This window comes from Rutilus rutilus, assembly GCF_951802725.1.
Source record: "Rutilus rutilus genome assembly, chromosome: 21".
Classification (NCBI taxonomy): Eukaryota; Metazoa; Chordata; class Actinopteri; order Cypriniformes; family Leuciscidae; genus Rutilus; species Rutilus rutilus.
The window spans coordinates 16575501-16598725 of NC_140226.1; the positions used below are offsets into that span (position 1 = coordinate 16575501).

At 37.3% G+C, this 23225-nt stretch overlaps 2 protein-coding genes across 3 annotated transcripts in view; one reads left to right on the forward strand and one right to left on the reverse strand.

The window, feature by feature from the left end:
* dicer1 (dicer 1, ribonuclease type III) overlaps nt 1–19244 on the reverse strand; it is a 35292-nt gene extending 16048 nt beyond the window's left edge. The window contains exons 1-19 of one of the 2 annotated variants that reach the window (XM_084393350.1): nt 19141–19244; nt 15541–15589; nt 14352–14455; nt 13992–14180; nt 12228–12381; nt 11977–12104; nt 11698–11832; nt 10332–10492; nt 9173–9341; nt 8521–8993; nt 5991–6123; nt 5654–5896; nt 5415–5569; nt 5198–5330; nt 2378–2453; nt 2158–2297; nt 1358–1537; nt 989–1202; nt 46–199 (exon numbers count right to left, since the gene is read on the reverse strand). In XM_084393350.1, the coding sequence (XP_084249476.1) occupies nt 46–199; nt 989–1202; nt 1358–1537; nt 2158–2297; nt 2378–2453; nt 5198–5330; nt 5415–5569; nt 5654–5896; nt 5991–6123; nt 8521–8993; nt 9173–9341; nt 10332–10492; nt 11698–11832; nt 11977–12104; nt 12228–12381; nt 13992–14105 (2762 nt within the window). In that variant the 5' untranslated portion in view covers nt 14106–14180; nt 14352–14455; nt 15541–15589; nt 19141–19244. The remainder of the gene's footprint in view (nt 1–45; nt 200–988; nt 1203–1357; nt 1538–2157; nt 2298–2377; nt 2454–5197; nt 5331–5414; nt 5570–5653; nt 5897–5990; nt 6124–8520; nt 8994–9172; nt 9342–10331; nt 10493–11697; nt 11833–11976; nt 12105–12227; nt 12382–13991; nt 14181–14351; nt 14456–15540; nt 15590–19140) is intronic. The other variant, XM_084393351.1, reaches the window with a different exon arrangement.
* Nucleotides 19245–20926: 1682 nt separating this feature from the next.
* Nucleotides 20927–23225, forward strand: part of kif11 (kinesin family member 11) — a 6050-nt gene continuing 3751 nt past the window's right edge. The window contains exons 1-6 of the mRNA XM_084394171.1: nt 20927–21062; nt 21269–21405; nt 21974–22106; nt 22206–22303; nt 22497–22575; nt 22953–23138. Coding sequence (XP_084250297.1) covers nt 21332–21405; nt 21974–22106; nt 22206–22303; nt 22497–22575; nt 22953–23138 — 570 coding nt within the window. The 5' untranslated portion in view covers nt 20927–21062; nt 21269–21331. The remainder of the gene's footprint in view (nt 21063–21268; nt 21406–21973; nt 22107–22205; nt 22304–22496; nt 22576–22952; nt 23139–23225) is intronic.

The following is a 23225-nucleotide window of genomic DNA, read 5'->3' on the forward strand; positions in this document are numbered from 1 at the left end:
ATTACAAGGGTAATAAGACTCAGAGATCACAAGTAACTTTTGTACCTCGGAATGATGACAGCATCCTGGTAGTCCTCCAATCTGAAAATGAATGGGTTTTGCTTGGTGTACTGAGTATTTGGAATGCCAATGCGTGCTTCAGACTTTTCAATATCCTCCATGAACTTGAAATCCAAGTCCAAGGTATTGGAATCCTCAACTGAACAGAGCACAATATCTTAGAGAGCAGGAGGTGGCCAATGGCTGATATAAAGCTGATATATATGATATCACACTATTTAATTAAAGATGTAGTGAATATTAAATAATACAAGCGGCAATGACATTTTTATAATTTTTATTTGACATTTACTAAATTAGAAATATGAATTATTTTTAGAAATATAAAAAATTTGAAAATGAAACAATATGAAAACAATTATTTAAACTTGATATTCATATTTATAAATGTCACATATATTTGTAAATGTTTGCAAATTTTGTAATATTGAATGTGTATTTACAGAGTGCCAATGGTAAATCAGAAAGTTACAGCGTTTACCTTATTACTAATAACAGAAAGGCTATAACGCTATAATACTTTTTCATTTACCATTTACTTTTTTTATTTCACAGTTCTCTAATTTATGAGACTAAACCGTTAACTAACTCTAATGCTCAGGTGCTGAGACTCTCAGTGATGTAAAAATAAAAGTCCCAGAGTTATTTAAACAAAAGTCCAGCTTCCGTCACTTACCGGCCAAACAGAAAAATTAATTTGGTAATACAATTTAAAAATGCAAAAATTAGCCTTGGCAATATATCAGTCAACCACTAGCTGCAACAAATAGGTAGATGATAATGAATTCCATTATTAGCTGGGTCTGGGAATGATAATAATCAAAAACATTCTTTACAGCTCTAGATGAGACCATATTATACATTGACAATTAGAGGAAGGACTAACTGTAATCTTAAAGACAAACAAGACAACATCTGCAGCACTCACCAATGTTGAGAGGTAGAACGCAGTAGGCAGAATCTGCCTCGACAGGCTTAAACTCTAATGCTGGCTTTTCCAGACGGAGGATGTGGGAGAAGATGTACTGGTGCAGACGCGTGATCAGCTCCAGCTGCGCTGCACTCAGAGTGAAGCCCGACTTCTGCAGCTCAATCGAGATGGTCACCTCACCAGAACGTGTGTACACAGGGAAGTGAGGGATCTGATGACAGAATCGGATATTAAATAAATAACACATTTGACTGTTTTCTAGATAATTATCAAAGCAATTTACACTGAAAAAAACCTTCACATTTTTCACAAATTCTTCAAGGATCTCCAGATTTCAGAAAGATAAAATAAATGAAAGGTGATTACCCGAGGTATTGGTTTAGCTGTTAGAATGCCAAAACATCGGGTAGTGTCCTCTGGCGGATACAGCTTCCTCCGCCGGAAGTTGAGCTCATCAGGAAGAGGGGTGGTGAGGACCATCCCTATCACGTAAAGGTAACAAGGCTGCTCTGGCACAGGGTAACACCCCCGCAGACACTCTGGTATCTACAACACATCACACCCAACATTATTCTATATAGTCTACACATTGTTTCACATTGTTGAAAGAAAATAATCCTTTTATTTTAGCAGGGATGTATTAAATTGAACAAAAGATGACTGTAAAGAGGGTAAAATAATGTTATAAATAATTGTTGTTACAATTTTCTTTTGAACTACTAATCAAAGAAAAAGTATCATTAAGCAGCACCAATCTTTTCAACATTGATAATATAAAAATGTTTCTTGAGCACCAAATCAGCATATAAGAATGATTTCTGAAGGATCATGTGACACTGAAGACTGAAGTAATGATGCTGAAAATTCAGCTTTGCAATCATAGGGATAAGTTACAATACAAAACATATCAAAATAGAAAACAGTTATTTTAAATTGTACTAATAATTCAAAATATTACAGTATTTTTGATCAAATAAATGCCTTGGTGAGCATAAGAAAAAAAAAAATTCATACCGACCCCAATCTTTCGAACAGTAGTTTATGTAAATATATTATATATCACTACTATGGTGGTACCAACAAAAGCATGAATCCTGACAGTCTTTTAATCTTCATTCTTATTACATCACCAGACCCTACATGCTGTTAAAAAGGCACACACTCACGGCTTTTGGGTAACACTGTCTCCGTTTGGTGGAGCCTGGTCTTCCTGGCACGTTCGTCTCTTCCTCATCATGCAAGTCCAGCTCCTCCTCATATTTTACAGTTTCCTTTCCCACCGGCATCAAATGATCATCCAGTTCACCTAGGCACGAACATTGCGTATCAATCAGCGGCTCTCAGAATGCATAAAATCTTGTATAATTTACACTTTTTCATGCTCACCAATTTTGTGCAGTTTTTCACAACAGAGAAGAGCGACAGCTTTCTCTGCAAGTCTTGCACAATTCATTGTTGGCCCCTAAGGGGAAGAAGAAAGTGTTTAAAGTGTTCTTTTTACTTTCAATCAGGGATTTATAGAAAAATCACGCACATTTTTGTATTTAAATTGTATAGTTCACCCAAAAATGTATGGCTTTTTTATGAATTTATGTATGACTTTCTTCCATGGAGCACAACAGATTTACAGCAGATGGTCTAAGCTATTTTGTTTCATACAATGAAAGTGAAAGGTGACCATAGTTGTCATGGACTTTCAAGGCAAAATTATCAGTGAATAACTTAACTTTCAGTGAATAACTTAACTTTCAGTCTGTTTCTCACACAAAGCATCATATGGTTAAAGAAGATGTGGAATAAAGCATTTAAGTCATATCGACAACTTTTATTTTATTGTATGGAAAAGAGCAGCGTGAACATTCTTCGAAACATCTCCATTTGTGTTCCATGGATGAAAGTAATGGCGCTTTTCCACTGCATGGTACGGCACGGTTCGGCTCGGTACAGTTCGACTCGGCGCGGAACGGTTCGGCTCGCTTCGCTTTTCCACTGCGTGGTACGACTCGACTCGATACGGCACGGTTCGGTTCGCTTTAGCTCGGTTGCTTTTCCATTGCAGTTAGTACCGCTTCAAACTGGCTGGGACTGATCGTTATAGTTGCCGCCTCTACTGCCATGACATCATCGTAAACGCGCCACATTTCAAACGCACAACACAGGGGATGGTGCTCTTGATTCTCGGCATGTGGATGTTTTTAAATTAAACGTTCTTATAATGGTTTACTATATGGAAGGAAAATTCTTAACGTGTAATTAAACGTTGCGTTCATATTCTGGGCTCATCTGATTTTTTGTACATAGCATAGCCTACTTTGTTATGATTTTAGTATCATAATGATTAATAAATTCACGCACAATTATCCGTGAACTTGATTTGAACAAATGCCTTTCAACTTGTGTGTGCAAAATTCAGAATTAAATGAATGTGCAGCAATCTTTACAAATAAAGAGTCTAGGCCTAATGTACTGTTTTAAACTATAGCCTACTGCCATTAAAAAAGCGCATTTAGTTAATGTTATATTATTTTTTTCCATCTGCCTATGTTGATTATGAAAAGTGAACAGCACGAGTAGAGAGACATGGAGCGAGTCAGACATAATTTTGACCACTTCATTAAGTTTTGTTTTGTAGAAAGACTTTCTTCAAAGTGAATTTCGTTTTGTATAAATTGTATCTTAATTTTTATATTTTTTTCATCAAACAATTGCCTGGATTGAATAAATAAGATGCAAAATAGACAATTTAACCATTGAGGCGCCCGAGCGGTCACTTGCATTGTACGTTAACTTGAGCGCATCTCATCCTCAAATACACAAAGCTTGAAATGTCTTTAAACGAAATAATTCAAAACAAAAAGAAATAGGCTACTCTCTTATGTAATCCATTATGTGCATTTCTCTCTATAGGCGCGTTTACTACGAATATGGCGATCGTCAACTTCGATGGCCAAGTTTTGCTCATTTATTAATAATATATAATATATATATATATATATATATATATATATATATATATATATATATATATATACACACACACATATGTGTGTGTGTGCCCTCAGCACATGCGTTGAAAATTATCCGGCGCCGCCCCTGACTGCAAGAAACTTTTTAACTGCAAGACACTACAGCGTTGGCTGTTGTCTACTGGCTATTTAAATCTAGCGGGTTTGTCTCGTGCATGGTCTCGTGTCGCAAATACAATGACGCTGGTAGTGACGATTCTGTCTGACCAATCAGTGATCTTCAGTGTTTTCACGTCACATTTTAGTATCGGTACGGTACGCTTGGAACCTCAACAGAGGTGGTACCATTTAAAGCGAGCCGAAGCGAGCCGTACCGTACCGTACCGTACCATGCAGTGGAAATGCGCCATAAGTGAGCCGTACCGAACCGAGCCGTACCGTACCATGCAGTGGAAAAGCGCCAAAGCGTGCCGTACCGAACCGAGCCGTACCGTACCATGCAGTGGAAAAGCGCCATAAGTCTAACAGGTTTGGAATAACACAAGGGTGAGGAAATGACAATACTTTCGATATTTGTGATATGGACAAAAAAAATCCTAACTTATCACGATTTTTTATCAATATTTCAATTTCGATTTTAATCACGATTTTTAAACAATATTTCCTTACACACATACTTGTCTGTATAATTTTTATGTGACACTGTTGGTTATTTCTACATGCCTGTTTCACTCTTTTTGTATATTGAGCAGTTCAAAAATGCCTGTATTACAGACGTCTTTAAACGTTGCATTCACCTTTCGCGTCTTTTGCAGCATCTCGCGCATGACATGGCATTCCACACGGCGCTCAAAGTAAAAGATGTTCAACTTTTTAAAAGCCCGTCTCTAGACCTGCGTCGCGTGTTTTTCGCATTGTGAATTCTGTGTGAATGGCCCCTACATGATACATATATGATACATCATCAGTATCGAAAATATTCCAAAACCACAGATGTTTGTTTTGGCCAAGTCCTTATCCTGCCCTGAATTCATCTTCCCTGTTTCTGTGCTTTCTTTAATGTCGCAATGGTAACCTCTCTCTGTTCTGACACCAGATTTATGCATGCAGCATTCAAAATCGTGCTTTCTTGAATTGATTTTCGATTAATCACACAGCCCTACTTTTAACTCCTAGCAAAGCTGACTAAATGTAAATTGTTTTAGAAAAATTTGATAAATATATTGTGGCCAGAACTCACAGTGACAGGAACTCTGAGTGGTGAGTTGATGGGTAGAAAGAGTGTGGATCGATAACCTCCAGTCTTCAACTCCACAGTTTTACACTTCGGAGCAAGATGAGTGAACGGATCACTGGGCAAACGCGCACAATATCTGCACAAAACACAAATACATTAAAGAATGAATGCAACATGCAACAAAATACAGAAATCGTATGATTTAGGACAGGATACTGACCTGTTGATGTGCCCAATGGCTGTGTTAATCGTGACGCGGGGGCCTCCGTCCTCTGAGCGCAGGACGTAAGGTGGGAGAACGTTGTCATCATCGGTCACCGGCTCCAGTTCAAAATCATTGCATTCTGCTGACTTCGAGCACTTATTTCGGAGGATCTGAAAGACGTACAACTTTTTACATTACATGTTTTAATGCACACAGACTCTCCATTAGAAATAGTTCTCATTAAACCTGCTGACCTTTTCTATGGCCTTGTAGGTCTTGAGGTCTTCTTCAAACGTTTTTGTCCGTTCGTTGTCAGCTAACATGATGTAATTGGAGACTGGAGCACGGGCACGACCTTTGGATTGCACGTACGAACGGTACTCTGTCGGCAGGTCAAACCGAACCACCAAATTGCACTTTGGAATATCAACACCTTCTTCCACAATGCTGGTTGCAATGAGCAAGTTGGTTTCATGGGCTCTGAACTTCCTCAGGACCTGTACAGTAGTGTGAATCAACAATAACAATTATGATCAGCATAAGCTAAGGAAGTGGCACAGGAGGCTTTTTTGGACTGCCGAATTCACTCACCTCCTCTTGTTTCCTGAACTCGACCTCCATTTGTTTGTTGCGAGGCTGGTTCTTGCCGATGCTGTGACCTGTGATGAAGTTGCTACTAATGTAAGCCAGCTCTGGGTCCTGCTTCCCTGCCTCCTTAATAAGTCTGATACACACAAATAATACAAAGTGCATTAAAGTTGCTTTGGATAATTCAAATAAGCATTTGCTAAATGCTAACTAAATATATCCACTACCATTCTAAAGTTTCAAGTTAGCAAGATGTTTTTTTAAAAGAAATTAATACTGTTCAGCAAGGACACATTAAATAAATCAAGTGACAGTAAAGACATTTATAATTAGGGTTGAGTATAGTTTGAATATTAGCGATTCCGATTCTGCTTATCGATCCCTAGTTTCAATTCCAATATGGTAAAAAAAAAAGTAAGTCATCCATTTAGATAAACATATGTATTCCTTTCTGCAAAAGATTATGTTGCAGCTTAATACCATGAACAAAAACCCGCAACCTAAAGAACAACTATTTAACGACCACCTTATATCAATTTCAAACATTGTTCAGTTGTAAACAATTTATTTGTGCTATTGCTAATTTGCTTATTTGTTCTTATTGTATTACTGACTGTATTCTTGTCTTTAATAAAGTTCAGAAATTGAAATTAAATTTAAAATAACACTACATAGTTTTCTTTGTATAAATAAAATATATATTAATAGAAATATACAAATTTTATATATATAAAATATAGATTAATCCTTATTAAAGTTACAAAAGTTATTCAGTCAAGATCAGTGAGTAATTTTATTTTATTTTGTTCTTTGATTAACAGTAATGACAGTAAAGACTGATGCAGTAATATTAGACTGCACTGTCACTTTAAGATCTAATGCACTGATCCAATATACTGTTACACGTTTTCTTTCTCATCTGTTTAAGTTCATTTAAGACCTAACTGACTGTGTTAACGGAGATATTTTGACAATTTTGTGTGTATTTGTCCATTCAAGCACAAGACGACGCGAAAGAGAACTCAAGGCGGCTTTTTGTGTGTGCTCAGCACAAAAAACAGAGAGGGAGTGGCAAATTGAGTTCTCTTTCGCATCTTCTTGCGCTTGAATGGTTTAAAACCACGTTAAAATGCACACATGAATCTATAAGCAGAATCAATTTTTTTTATTTTTCAGCAAGTATCCGATTCCAGAATTGGAATCGATTTTCGATTTCCAACCCTATTTATAATGTTACAAAATATGTCAATTTCAAATAAATGCTGTTCTTTTGAACTTTCTATTCATCAAACAATCCTGAAAAAAAAATGAATCATGGTTTCCACAAAAATATTAAGCAATAAACAGTACACTGAAGACTAGAGTAAAGGCTGTTGAAACTTCAGCTTTGCCATCACAGGAATAAATTACGGTACATCTGAAAATATATTAAAATAGAAAGCAGTTCATTTGAATTGTAATAAAATTTAACAATATTACTGTTCACACTTGGTGAGCATAAGAGACTGCTTTCATAAATATTAGAAAATCTTACTGACCTCCAACTTTTATAGTTTATAATTTTCTATTATAATATTTGGTAATTTCATAATAGTGACAAATAACAAGAAAAATGATTAGACTAAAGATCTAACCCATAAAAGTGAAAAGCGATAAAATTGTATATTTGTAAAATCAATAATATAAAAGTCTGAATCTAAATAAAGACACTGCACACCCCTACTAAATACTAGGAATTCATGATATATTAGGGCGCTTTCACACTAGCACTTTTGGTGCGCACCCGGGTTCGAATGACGTCAGAGTTCGGTTCGTTTGGATGATGTGAACGCTGTCTTCCGAACTCGGGTGCGCACCCGCGAACCGTACTCGGGTCCGCTTAAAAAGGTGGTCTGGGGTACGGTTCATGTGAACTCGGGTACGGTTCGCTGCTGATATGAACGCAATCGAACCAAACCGCGGAAGTGAACCGCTATTGTTGACGTATAATGTGTCTTCGGCGGACAGCCCGCTGTCTTTGAAACGTTTTCATAATTTTTGCGGCAGACAGACGCAAGTGTGTTTCTGTATGTCTATGTTGAAAACAAAACCAAAGGTTAAAAAAAAGAAGAAAAAATGTCAACTGAGCAAGTCTATCCATTTGGGCGCCTTTTCATTCGCGGTTACCAAGCAACACCATTACGCCAGCTGCAGCCTGATGACGCAAGTGTACCGCGGTTCGGATAGAAATAATATAATGTGAACACAGTCCATCGGGGGCAGGGGGAGGGGGGAGCAATCGAACTCGGGTTCGGAACAGGCAATCGAACCAAGTGTGAAAGCGCCCTTAGTATCATAACGGTTATGGTAAATATTAGACATTTTATCTGTAAATTTGCCGTCATTTAGCGCTCAGTTACTATTTAAAATAGTAATATACTACTTTCATACTGTCCATTATAATGTTGTGATGCCTAAATTCACTTGTAGTTTTAGAGCACATATTATTTGCATAGTATTTTCTGAGAAAGACAGTAGAGCACTGCAAACAAACCTGTTTAAAACAACCGCTGTATATCGCCTTTCCACAAAGATGATTCCACAGAGGATGTTGGTGAAAGGCGAGGGAAAATTTGCTTCGGGCTTCTCCTTTGCCTCTGCCTCTTCATCCTCGTCTTCGTCCTCAGAATCGCTCCAAGAAACGTAATTGTCCTGATTGCGATTGTTGTACCACTCCACGCTCTCAAACTGCTGCCGTTCAAAAGGTTTGTACTCGTGGAGAATCTCCAGAAGTCTGATGACTTTGGGAGTGACAAACTTCAGGTCTAGGGAAGCTGGAGAGAAATGCTCCTCACATAAAGCGTGGATTTTTCTCAGAATGGTGTCCGTGAACAACAGGAACTTGCGGTTCAGCTCTTCCTGTTCATGTTTGATATATTTCTGCAGCTCCCGGACCATGATTCCCGCAGCTTTATCTGCGCACCAAGGGCCCAGCACAGTCAACACGGCACGACAGTCATTCAGCACCTTGGGTTAAACAATCACAGGATTAAAACAAATCATACAACTACAGGCAGTTTCTGTCAAGAGTCTTGTTACATCTTCTTAATTTTGGTCTAGGGTTAGAAGAGGTAACATTGAGATTGTGACCATTATGTGCTTAAATGATGGTGGCAAGAGACAAAATAAGACCCTAAGGGGAGAACCTGTTTGGAGATGAACGTGGGGTCTCTATCTTCTCGATGAGTGAATAAGTTGCAGTCATTAAGAAAATGAAGGGCTTCATCCAACTCGCTCAAAAGCCTCTTAGAGAGCCCACTCTGATCCTGGTACAGCCCACAGTCCAGCACCACCTCACGAGGCTGGGACGCATACCTGGACGTAAATTGACAGGTAAGAAACTTCAAGAAAGATTTATAATAGATGATACTCAAAAGGGGTCATATGATGCTTTTTGATGTTTTCCTTTTAGAATGTAATTAATCTGTGCATTTATATGATTTGCAAAGTTAGAAAGCTCATAGTGTCCCATAAAAGGGATTTATTCTAACAGAGAACACTGCACCAGACCTGCCTAAAATGCCAGATATTACTTCCTCAAACGTCTATGTCACAAATGTGAAATATTAGCATAATGCCCATCGAAAGCATACATAAAGAACGAAGATGATTTATTCAGGAAATTGCAGCGTTATCGTCATGTCACGGAGATGCTGCGTGTTTAGATGCGAAAGCAAAACCACTTTTTTTGCCTTTCCGAAAAGAGATGAAATAAGGAATCGGAGGTTAAGATTTATTTATAAAGCTGTTCCTGAGCAGCACAACCCAAAAGTTAGCTAGAGCACAGCACATTTTACAGAGGACAGCTTCCTGAACCTGGGAGCGTACAACGCCAGTTTTATACAAAGACTATTTACCACAGTGAAACGTTGGTTCCGATCGATCAGATTGATCATCAGCAAATTCAAAATCCAACTCGGGCTTGAACCGATATGGGAAAACCAACAACATTATTAACTGTCTGTTTCCAATTGCTTAAAGACTTGGAAGCTGAAGCCTGTGATTATGGTAAGAGGTATTACATTTTCAACACACGCTTGATGTGTTTGGTTAATCACAATGCACTGGGTCTGACTCTGCTGGCCAATCAGAACACTTTCAGCTTTTCGGAACAAGGGCTTTGTAGAAATCAGTGCGTTTCAGAGGGACCGGGAATAGAGGAGCTGCAATAATGTACAGTATGTGAAAAATAATGAGTTTTTCTAACATTAAAGCATGTTATCCTATTGTATTACACCCAATAATCAAAATGATGAACTTTTAAAATGGCATCATATGATCGAAATGTTTACAAGGAAACACTACCTATCCAGCACCACAAGATCGGTGGCAGTTTCTGCATTGCTCTGCAAAATCTTCTCCAGGTTCTGAATCTTCTGCTCCAGATCACAAGGGTCACATTTGCCATTTAAAATGGAAGCAGTCAGACCCAAAATGCGAGGACAGCCTGGGCAACCCTCACAAATCTGCAAAGAAGATTTACACCATTTAATAAAGCATTATAATGAGGGATGGATATCACCAGCTTACAATGTGGTATCTATCTCTTTATCCTGGATAACAGTTAGGCAAAAGTATTCAGTTGACAACTGTGATTAATCACAAAAACATAATTGTGTAAACTAATTTATATCCCCAGCAAATGTTTTAATATCAGGAAAACACTAAATCTCAATACATTATTGTATCAGCACAACTCTAATTATAACTAATGTATTCTACAGCAATACTCTGAAGTCCACTTAAAAGTTGATGGTTTGCATTTCGCAAATTAAGTGTTGTGACTAAATTATGGCTCTCTCCCCAGAAAATATCTCACATTCAGCCAATCTTTAAAGTCAAAAGGATAATTCACTGAAAAATGAAATTTGTCATCATTTACTCATCCTTATGTCATGCGAAACTTGTATAACTTCCTTTCTTCTGCAGAACACAAAGATATTTTGAAGAACACTGGAAACCAAACAATGTTTGAGCCCACTGACATCTACCAAATGGAGACACTTCTCAAAATATATTATTTTGTGTACCACAGAAGAAAGTCAGTCATACAGGTTTGGAACGATGGTGAGGGCAAGTAAATGATGAAAGAATTTCACAATGAAATAAAAATGGACAATTATTGTTTTTTATTAAATACTGCCATTTATTATAAATGATTTATCCCTTTGTTATTAAATGAATGTGCCTTCGTAATCTTTAATTAAATTAACTTCCCCTGCCTCTTGCGACGACATCTCTTCTCTTCTCTTATGACATGTTTACTGGCATGAGTGACAACCTGTCACTCACATGAGATCACAGCAATAGCAAACCACAACGATTCAATTAATTCCAGATGGACAAAATCAAGTCCCGCCCTAAATTCCATTCTCACTGGATGTGTCACAATAGGAAAGAGAAGACGATCACAACTTCCATTTCATGTCGACTTTAACTCTGAACTTAAGATGTTTTGTCATATGGCCAACTGGCATTAAAATATCTTCTCAAAGTGCCTTTGTTCAACCTTCAGGACTAAAATACATGCCCATTAATATACCAATGGATCGACATCTTTTTAGCATTATATGGAGTGACAGTTAGATGAGACCTCTATCATCCCTCTCTTTACACTGACAGATGTGATTTCAAAGCCTCCGTTCAATGTCGTAACAGACTGCAATTTCACCTTCATTATTTCCTGATAAGGATGGTCCGTGATTGCAAGGTGGCATTCGTCAAAAACCAGCAGGTTGATTTTTGATAGTGGCAAGACTCCATTCTTTAACACATGCAGGAAGATGTGGCACGTCATCACCAGCACCTGAAAGAACAGACATTATGGAAAAGAGAGGGATGAGAAGGATAGGAAGATATCACAGATTGAACAATGACATCTCATCAAGATGTTCAACAATTATCTGAATTAATTCATGGGCACATTAAAACGAACATGTTTAAATCACACCTGATTCCCCATAATCTTTCTGTTCCACATCTCATCAGGCCATGATGTCATTTCCTCTGACATGTAGTCGGCTACCTGGAGATCCGAGTGGGTTCTTACAGTAGATGCTTGTTGAACCACAGATGATGCTTTAATTCGGGAAAAACGAACAACAAAGAATTTAGATGAATCAACAAGGAAAGTTTTGATCATGCTTTAATGGGGGTACATTGCAACGCATTTGTGACATGACAGACTAGACAATTACTCACCTGCATTCACAAGGAAAACTGTTCTCTTTTCATCCTCTCCACGGATTTGGTGGGAGAGTTCTTTGATTAGGAGCACTGCGATAAAGGTCTTCCCTGAGCCAGTATTTAAGCAGACTATAGTATTGTGTTCAAGAGCTGCTTCAAGAAGTTCAACCTGAAAATGCAATTGGGTGAAATTATTCAGCAAAATGTAATGTACAATAACATTACATTTTTTTATTCAGCAAGGATGCATTAAATTGATCAAAAGTGACAAAACTATGTTGTTTATAATATATACACTTTATAACGGTTTCATTAGAAAACATATTAACTTTTTATTCATTAAAGAATCTTGAAAAAACTGTATCACTGTATCACTGAAATATAATATTTCCTCAATATTAAGCAGCACAACTGTTTTCAACATTGATTACAATAGCCGCGTTTCCACTGTCGGGCCAGGGCCGGGCCGTGCTAGTGCGTGCCAGGGCCAGTCGCGTTTCCACTGTCACTTCCGGGGCTTGATCGGGGCTTACTCGGGGCCAACGGCCAGGATTTCTGGCCCGTCGAATACCTTGGGCCAAAGCGGGCCAGCTCGGGCTAGAGGAGTGGTTACCAACAGAGGAGGAGTTTACCGTTGGGAGACGGCAGCGCCGGATGATTCTGTCAGCATTTAAGACTTAAAAATAAAATAATTTAAATCGCGTTCATGTTTGAATGCCTTCTGTTTGTGATGCAAAAGACGATGCGCGCTAGCCGTTACCATAGTAAACATAGTAAACGCTTGAAGATACGCATAGTAAAAAAAAAAAAACATAGCGAACGCTTGAAGAAATCAGACCAATCTTAAAGGCTATCACAGTCATGTTTTTATTTTATCTGTCATAGCCTACGTCTCGTCTCTTTAAACCGGACTATCAAAAAATAAAGTAACTTTTTTTTTTCGGGAGCTTCCTCTGTTTCTCTGACTGAAAATATCTGTATGGGAGTCGAGAGAGTGCTAAAGCTCCTCGGTCGTATGGCATATATTTGTAGAAATTATCATTTTTTTCTAAATGTGATGTAAATATGTCCTGTAACTAAGTTAACGTTACCAGATAAAGAAACAGACGCGACTGAAAAAGTAAGTGTGTCCTCTTTCTTTTGTGAAATAGACCTAACGGTAATTTATTTCTGAGTGACTAATGTGCAATTTTTACATAAATTAATTCATTATGATCAATGTATCACTTTTTATTGTAAACCTGTGGTAAAACATCGATGCTTGGGTTTTAAATATTCAAGTAGCCTAGCTGCTAAACAAACAAACAAACAAAAAAAGCTAGCAAACGGCCGCTTTTATCGTGTTTGTTTTCAACGCTGTTTCCAGTGATTTCTGATTAGTTTTCTGATAAAAACTTCCATTTGTTGGTGAAATGATGGGTTAGTGTGACGTTGTCCCAGAGAGGCGTGTTACGGGCGTGTTTTAGTGAAGCGCTGTGGAGCTTCTGGCCCGACAGTGGAAACGCATGCCCGGTGCTATTGGCCCGAGGCTATTAGCCCGGCTCGGTCCGTTTAAAGCCCTGGCCCAGCCCTGGCCCGACAGTGGAAACGCGGCTATTGATTTCTGAAGGACCATGTGACACTTAAGACTGATGTAATGGCTGCTAAAATTCAGCTTTGCCATCACAAGAATAAAGTACATTCCTTCATTTTTGGGTGAACAAACCCTTTAAGTATAAACAAAAACTTAAAGGACAATACAGTAATCTCCCAACCTAAGAACCTTTTCAAAAGGCTTGCCTGATATTTTCTTGGTGTGTATATGTTGTCATGGATAGCTTCCTGTTGCCACGGGAGACCGAAGAAGGGCCCCATGGGTGAGGAGGCAGGGGTCACCAGCTGTAGGCCAGCCATGCTTATAGACTGTTAAGCAGGGGACCTCCAGTCATCCAGTGTTTATCTCATTGCATCGTGGCCTTCTAATGCTCACTGCAAGAGACAGACATGTTAAGATCAGATCAGTAGGTCAGCAACAATAATGCTGAATTCAACTATGCCACATTGCTGTTACGTCCGTGGTATTTTGAGCGACATGTTATTCAGTGCTGGTTAGGGTGGATTCATCTGGGTTACTGATTATAGATGAGTGTGTTTACTCACAGCGTGTACGTTCCCCACTCTGCTGTGTGACCAGGCCGCACTTATTCTGGGCATCATTATCAGAGCTCTTAAAATCAGCTCATTCTTGTTCCCCTCGAGTTACTCTGCTTGGAAAAACAGACACACACTTAGAACCTGCACAACTCTAAAGCAAGAACAAATGTGTTTTACATATGGAGCAAACAGGTCTGAGATTACACCGTATTTTTCAATTTCTTTACTTAAGGAATCAAGCAAGCACCTGATGGGAAAAACCAAAAAACTATTTTACACACAATATTAAGTCTAAATTAAATCAATAATATTTAAAAGCATGACATTTATTGCCAAAGCTGTTGGTAAAATTTACTTTTGGTCACTGGCATAAGTTTGGGTTCACTTTGTATTTTATTCTGGCCAAATATTTCGATTTGTTTTGCATGTAAAGCGACCTAAACAGACATTAATTCCAAATGTGTTCGATTAATTGCCTAACTATTCTACTGCAGTCATTAGAACTTGTTCGTGCCTAACAACGCCCTTCAGCCGTGACTTATTCACGATACAGCAGTCTATCGTACCTTATTGCTTACATAAAAATTATTATATATACTAATTTCATCTTAAATACCTTCCATCATACATTGAGAGTAAGAAAAGCTGCATTATAGCTTCAGCTGAGAGGTTTCTGCAGCTGGCTAATGAGAGGTCTGTAATTTGGGTCTGTATAATAGGTGTTTATTGTGAGAACTGGTGAGAACTGGTGAGAATGGCACACTTGGCACGCGTCTGCAAACAGTGGCGAGCGTGACGAAAGGCTGTAAGGAAAGCCCTTATATGGAGATGTTTGGGTGTGTTTATGCAAATGACTACCTTGTGCACGTGGCTGCTCATTTAGAATACTCCAAATTCACTAACAGAACGTTGTTAAGAACAAATTCATGTGCGTACGAATGTGTTGTGAATTAGGTGGAGATCTTTCGTAAGAGCTTCTCCTGTGCGTACAAATACGAAATAATCCACGCAATTACTAGTGAACGAGACCCAATGTTACTAAATAATTAATGAAATACGTCAATAATGACGAATGTTTCTTATTTGAACTTAATAGGTGACTAAATCATCCAGATATTATCCATTGCTTTCACCCATTAGCAGTGGGCATTTAAAAACATGTGACTATTTCAGCAGATAGACATGATCACAGTACCTTAATGCTGCAGATGGGGGAGGGGCCCTGAGATAATATTCTTTCAATACTGTGAAAAAGAAGAGAGAAAATATAGCTTGTGATAATGGACATATCTCTGGCAAGGAGAGGACAGCTGAATTTGGATGACAACTGGCTTGTCAACACATTTTTGCCACTCAGGATCGAGCGCACACTTTCCTCCTGACAACCGCTGTTCGACACAGCTGCAACAAATCACCACAAGTCATTTCAGCTCAAGTAACACAAGGCTTCATTTTCAGTGAGTGAACACATTTGCTCTTGGTTAAAAATCTGCTCTAAGACTTCATGTTCGGGTTCATGAATCTCTAATGCAACCACATAGGTTATTTACTTTCAGATTTTGAAAACGCTGACACACATCTGTTTCGGTGAACGAAACATTCGATGTTAAACGCTTGGCCGCAAAACAGCTGGCCAGGTCACGGCTGCCCGATTCGACTATGCACAAGCAGATTTCCAGTGTTGAAAATCAAGGCTCGGGACAACTTGTTACTGGTACTTTATCTTAATTAGTCAAATCAAGACCATCACAAAAAATAGTTACTACAGTAATTATAGTATCATAAAAGCATTTTTTTTTTTTTTAATCAATGAGATTTCCTTTAAACAGGATTCAAGAATCTCTTGTCTTTTTGAGTTGCAACAACTAATAAAATAAAATATGAAATATAAAACAGTAAAAAAAAAAAAAAAAAAGAAGACATTATCGCTTGTGCATGAATAGGCAAGGGGGGGGGGTGTATTTCATATTCTACAGCTTTATATTAGGTTTTTTGCATATAATAATTACAATTTATGATACAGACAACCAATTCAACCTTTTTTAGGCCAAGGACCCCTTGGTGGACGACAAAGAGATGATGCATGAAAACTGTTAAGTACTGTATAAAATAAAAGCCTATATAATAACTGGATTAACGACAAACCATTGTCAGATTAATTGAATATCAAAATGCTTGATAGTTGCAGCCCTAGTGTCTTTTTTATGTCAGTGGTGGCCAATAACAAGTTAGAAGTAGAAGATAGAACTGTTGTATTATAGTAACAACACCTTAATACAATGGTTAATTTTTGTAAAGCCAGGTTTCCTAATTCGATCTATAATCAAGATAGGATAATCGACTATTTGATTAGGTTGATTTACCGCAAAACAGATGAAGTGAGGTGCTCTTGAGCAGAACTAGTACATCCACTTGAACAAACCAGCATGGATGTCTAGACTTCCTGTTAACCACTAGCCACACTGTAGGCGAAACGGCTGGCCAGACTGGCTGCATACCGCAGTCCCAGTCGAGTTTCAGAACAAAGCTCTGAGCATGACCTACATTACCATGTGAATGACTCTGGATATAGCGGCAGCTATGATTCTGTGAGGACTGATTGTTTACAAGTAAGCTTCAATCCAAGATTAAACAGCTAAAAATCTCTCAAAAAAGTGCCCACTACAGCAGAAACGCATGCCCAAGAATAGAGAACTTGCACTGTGGAACAAAAACAGTAGAGAAACCAGCTGTCCTTAAATTGGTTCAAACATAGACTAAAAAAAAACAATACAGATTCATGCATTTAGAACTATGAGTTCCATTACGACTGTAATCATTTACATTCCCAATAAGAAGATATTCATATACAAACAAGACAAAAACTGGCTTCAAAGTAATTCCACATGCAGGAGTTCCAACATAAACGAGCCCAACACCTGATTTCAGACCTCCAAAACTCACACTTGTCACATGAAAGGGCCCCTCAGGCCAACCCATCCAGCGGGTCACCTGATCTGACCCTGAAAATAAAGGGCAAGTTTCCATAACCCCGTCTCATGCACTCATAAATTCTCATCAATAATTCATTCTGCTTACATTACTGTCACTTTATTTTGAAGAATGCAACTAGTTGATTCAGCGGCACATGGCATTTGCAGCGCACGTGAAATTTTCTAATGAGATGCAGCAGCAAATCTATAAACTTAGTCAAGTATACAACTTTATAGTGTTATTCTTCTGTGCCTGTGGTGTCTGCATTTCTAGAGCTCAGTGTAACCCTGTCAGACTAAAATCAGTTATTAAAACCGGTTTCCAGATATAACAATTCATGAAATAAGCACATATCAACTTGCATCACACTTAGTTTTGAGTTTGAAGCCCAACCTGATGGATCTGTCCAGATTATTTATAATAATAATTCATTACATTTATATAGCGCTTTTTCTCGGCACTCAAAGCGCTTTACATAGAAGGGGGGAATCTCCTCAATCACCACCAGAATAGTAAGCTTTAGTAAGTTGCTTATTTTATTAATAAGATGCCAAATTTATGACAAATCGTGTTAGTTGTATTTAAATTTTCCAATAAAAAAAATTATAGCAACAGAAGCTTTTGTAAATGACATAGCATTATTAAAGCAATAACTGGCTTTGCAATCAATCAATAAAAATTATAATTATTTTACCTTCGAAGCATGAATATCAAAACACCAAATGTCATCAGAGTGCATAACAAAATCAACTTCACAGCATATGTTGAGTAAAGTATTTTAAAATGAACGTTCATCATGTGGATTATACATTCATATGGTTTAAATCAAAGTACAATAGTACCATCCGATACCATGACTGTACCAGTGCTGCCACACAAGTTTTTAGGATATAGGAGACATCATGCTAATAATTCTACCACAGCACTTTTAGTGTAAGAGACATCATAAACACATTGTGGTGCTAATAAGATACTCGTGGAATTACCAAAGTGCATGTCTGAATAGCATGGTATTACCAAGGTACCACAAACAATCTGACAGATCCTATTAAGATTTTATTTTTTTAATAAATAATCTTAATGCAACATCACATTTACTTAACTCTAAAATGAAAAGGAAAGACAAAACGCTTTTAATCATCTTTGATGGCACACAAGCAGCTTTGCCCACATTTCTAACACAAACAGATGTCAAGCAAATGAAAACCAAAGCCCTCCAGCAACATATTTACCACATCATAATCACAAATGCATCTAAACAACTAAATATGATTATTTATGCATATCAGTTAGGCCTCATTGCGACCTTGGCCTTGAAGCCAGCAACACACCCAAACACCCCCACCCCAACCCTCCCACACACACACACACACACACACACAAATCGTTAATCTGTCAGTGTGCCAACGACAAACGTGATTCTTGCACTATACTCATATTTGATCACATGTGAAGTACATCACCGAATCTGTCCTAATAATAAATACGTCTGCCATGTGAATCAGACGGCTAACAGACGCGTGTAGCTAAAAAGGCACCGTCATGCAAGAAGGAAACACAACATGCATTGATTTAACGTTACCTCACTTAAAACGTCTTATAATAAACCATGTGTTGCATTTAAACAGCCAGGGACTGAAAGCATAAACAGTTTTTAACTGATGTAAGCCGGACAGTTCTGTTTTTAATGGTGGTACGTTAGTGGTTAGCACGCGAGCTCGTGTTAGCTTCGGTTGTTTTTATTGATTATTTCAGGATCACGAGAGGAAAAAACACAAGCGAGCGGGCCGCGATGTGTTTGTATATTGAGGCGCGTGCTCACCGATGGTGAATTGTTTTATTGGTCGTGTTGTGTTGAAGAATGTCTTGTTAAACGGTGCGGCGCCCCTCTCTCCCCATTCCCTCCTGCTGCTGCTGTTGTCAGGCTTCTGCACGCGAGTGAAGTCTGCCACTAGGAGGAAAGCGGGAAGTGTGAGCACAGCTACTATGAACACAACTATTCCATAGCAATGATGCTTCTTTAAAATAAAAGTCTCCGCCTTTCTCTGACAGAAACTAAACGTGTGTTGCTTTAACTATGGGATGTGGACCTTTTGAGAAAGAGAAGCACACATTTCATACTTACACTAGTCTATTAATGTCATAAACAATTCCAGCACAGCGTCATGTGTTGTGTAACTCAATATTTGTGTTGTGTTTAATTTTTTTTTTTTTTTTTTGTTCTGCTAACATTAATTCGTGAACTAATTAAATAATAGTTTCATTTTCCTCCAGATTCGGTCCACAAATTATATTTACCTCAATTCTTGTTTGTTTTCTTCACACATTGCGATGATAATGACGTCACAACCGAATCTTTTTTTTTTCTTTTTTTTTTTCTACATAATCACTTAAATTGTTTATAAGTATTTCCTTCTTGAAAGTTCGGGTGTAACATTAAAATCCATACACAAAAAGCATAAAAAAATTCGTAAAAGTAGCAACAACAACAACAACAAAAATATGTTAAAAAGTTTCCAAGACAGTTTTATGTGACCTTCATGTAACAAAAAAAAAAAAAAAAACCTGGTTCATAAAATTGGCCAAAAACAAACACTTACATTTGTATTTCCATAGCTGTGTACAATATATAAAATAAAGTAAAATCATAGTAGCCTACAAACGGGAGTACAAATGCGATGTGAAATCAGAAGTTAACGGCATTAAAAAAGGAATCAATTATTCTTAATGTACCTAAAAATAAATTGTAAATAATAAAATGTTCATATATTTGATGAATAGAAATGACAGAGCAACGATGGACCATGTAAGACAGCAGCTAGAAAAGTGCTACATAAATAGCCTCATAGCATAATTGCCTAAGTCATTTTTTGTTTTTTCTTGTTTTCCAAAGAAATTGAAATATGACTTAGGCAATTATGCTATGAGGCTTACATCTAAATATATGTTTCCTCTGTAGTCCAATTTAAAACGGCACCAAACTGGTAGGCCTACCCAGAGCATCGGAGAGCAAAGTTATAATGGTATCTTACTACCATCTACTGGTAATTTTAGGAACTACAGTCATTTCAGAAAGAGAAACGTTTGTGACGTAAATTTGAATCTGGATCACAGTTCCTGTTTTGTTGTAATGTTTATCAGAGAGAGCTGCACTGAAGTGGGAAAAGATTTTAGATCATATAAATAAATAAATAAATAAATAAATAAATAAAACGTAAAGAACTGACATAAGTGGAAAGACACCATAGTTCCTGTCTTCTGCACTGTAATAAAACACCACATAAAGAAGCAAACGTAGTAGACATAATACTAAAATAAGTCTAATTTAAAATGCTTTAAACTGCATCAGTGAAAATGAATATTACTTTGGTGTTTGATTAGTCTTATACACCGTATGCGTTAAAATGAGAGTCTTATTTAACGTATATGGTGTATACTCATAGACAGTATATAGTGTATACTGCTCATCATCCAGTACTATTCGAAAACGCTGCACTTTCCCGAGATGCATTCGCGCCAGCTCTCTTCCTTTAGACCAATCAGAAGGATGGTCAGAAAACCCTTTTCTCTGATTGGCTTAAAGCTGCAGATGCGCAATTTTCAAAGTCAGCTAACTGCAGAGCATGAGACTCGTAGTCAGAGCGGACACCAAATAAAGTGTTTTCAAATAACCTGCGGTATTGGAGGGATTTAAACAGCTTTATCATCTTACTTTATCTGCTTTTAAAGTATATCATTTAAACGGTACGTGCATTTTCGATTTTTTTTCTCATTAGCTTGTTGTTTTTGTCATTTATTTTGTTAAGGCGTAATTTAGGCTAGACAATGTCAACATAATGGATCTGATGTTTGTGTATATATATTCGTGTAATTTTAAGTGGCGCATATATATGTAAGCGACCTTTTAATGTGACTTATTTTTGCTAATTGATTCCTGTTTTTGTTTAAAGGTTAACTTAACGTACATTTAAAGGGCATTTTCTGACCTGGAGCCCAGAATACGCTCCTTTAACATGGCATCATCACAGATACCAGCAGCCAAAAAAGATGAGAAAGGAAGAAATATACAAGTGGTTGTACGATGCAGGTGAATGTACATGTTTTTTATATATATATATATATATATATATATATGTATATGTATGTGTGTGTGTGTGTGTGTGTGTGTGTGTGTGTTTGTATATGTTTAATATATGCTATTTTAAGCATCCCACACTCGTGTTTTCCTCTGGCAGTGGTTTTGTATGTTGGTTTTTACAATCCTGGTACAAAACCCTCTTTGTTTATATTATTTAAATAATATGCTAATAGTGATAACCTGTAGGTGATCCGTGATATTTATTTTTATTCCTCTTCTCTCTGAGACAATTCTCTACAAATGTAAAGCTGTCACATTTTATATCAATTTATTATTTACAATGTTTGTTGGCCAAAAGAATGGTTTGATCATTTGTGTTACGTTTTTCTTGTTTCATAATTGCTGAAATTTGCTGAAAAGCGTAATATAGGATATTTATTTACTTTTCTTTTTTTGGTTTTGTTCTTTGTCTGATTAATGTTTATGAATTTTTATATCTAAATATAATTGTGTGTTTATGAGATGAACATTAACATCTCAGTCTATATCATTCTCATGTCTGATGTGCAATTCACAGGCCCTTCAACACAGTGGAGCGTAAATCTGCCTCTCATACCGTTGTTGAATGTGACCAGAACAAAAAAGAGTTGACGGTCCGTACTGGAGGCGCCACGGACAAAGCCGCAAGAAAAACATACACTTTTGACATGGTTAGTTTTTGGCTTGTTTTCCACCCACATCCTGAGTCTTACTAATGTCCAAATCTTTTCCTGTGCAGTAATGCTCATTAAATGTCTGGTCTGGTTTAGGTTTTTGGTCCTTCTGCCAAACAAATTGACGTTTATAAAAGTGTGGTTTGCCCCATATTAGATGAAGTTATTATGGGCTACAATTGCACTATATTTGCGTGAGTATCTCTCTTTAAATGTAATATCATTCAACTTTACTGATGGCTTTACCTGTTATGTTTCTAAATTTATATAAAGGGTTTTTCATCAAATGTTTTTAAATGTAATACCTCAATTATGAATTTTGCCATGAAAAAAGTCAAAGTAGTATTTATTTATTTATTTATTTGTTTAATTTCTGTTTTCTAAAAGATATGGACAAACTGGAACAGGGAAAACCTTCACAATGGAGGGTGACAGATCGCCCAATGAGGAGTTTACTTGGGAAGAGGTAACATTTGAGTTGCGGTTTGGCAGTTCTGCAGCAGTATAAAGTGTATCTCCAATGGCTGTTTAGAATAATATGTTCAATTATTAGTGTTTTATTTATTTCCTAAAGGCCACTAATGTTAATAAAGGTTTCTTGCACCAGCAACTATTTTAATTTAGTTTTATGGAACTCTTTCTAGCCTTGTTCTGACTCTTATTTTTGCTACTGTGACTTTATGACTTAGATGTAGATGATATCTGTTATGCTCTTTGCACATTAACTTAATAATAATGCTTTCTTATTGCGATTTTGCTGTTGGGCCACAGTATCAGTACCAATATTTCCTTGATATGATCTGCTCAGGGACTTTTTTATTTAATTTTTTATCTCTCTCACAGGACCCTCTGGCTGGAATTATTCCCAGAACTCTTCATCAGATCTTTGAGAAACTGTCCACTAACGGCACAGAATTCTCAGTGAAGGTATCTCTGCTGGAAATCTATAATGAAGAACTGTTTGACCTGCTCAGCCCTGCTCCTGATGTCACAGAGAGACTACAACTGTTTGATGATCCCAGAAATAAAGTATGCTTCTAATGTATTACACCTCCCTATAATATCCATATCATATGAAAATATTCACTCAAATCTGACATTCTGTGTTTCTGTCAG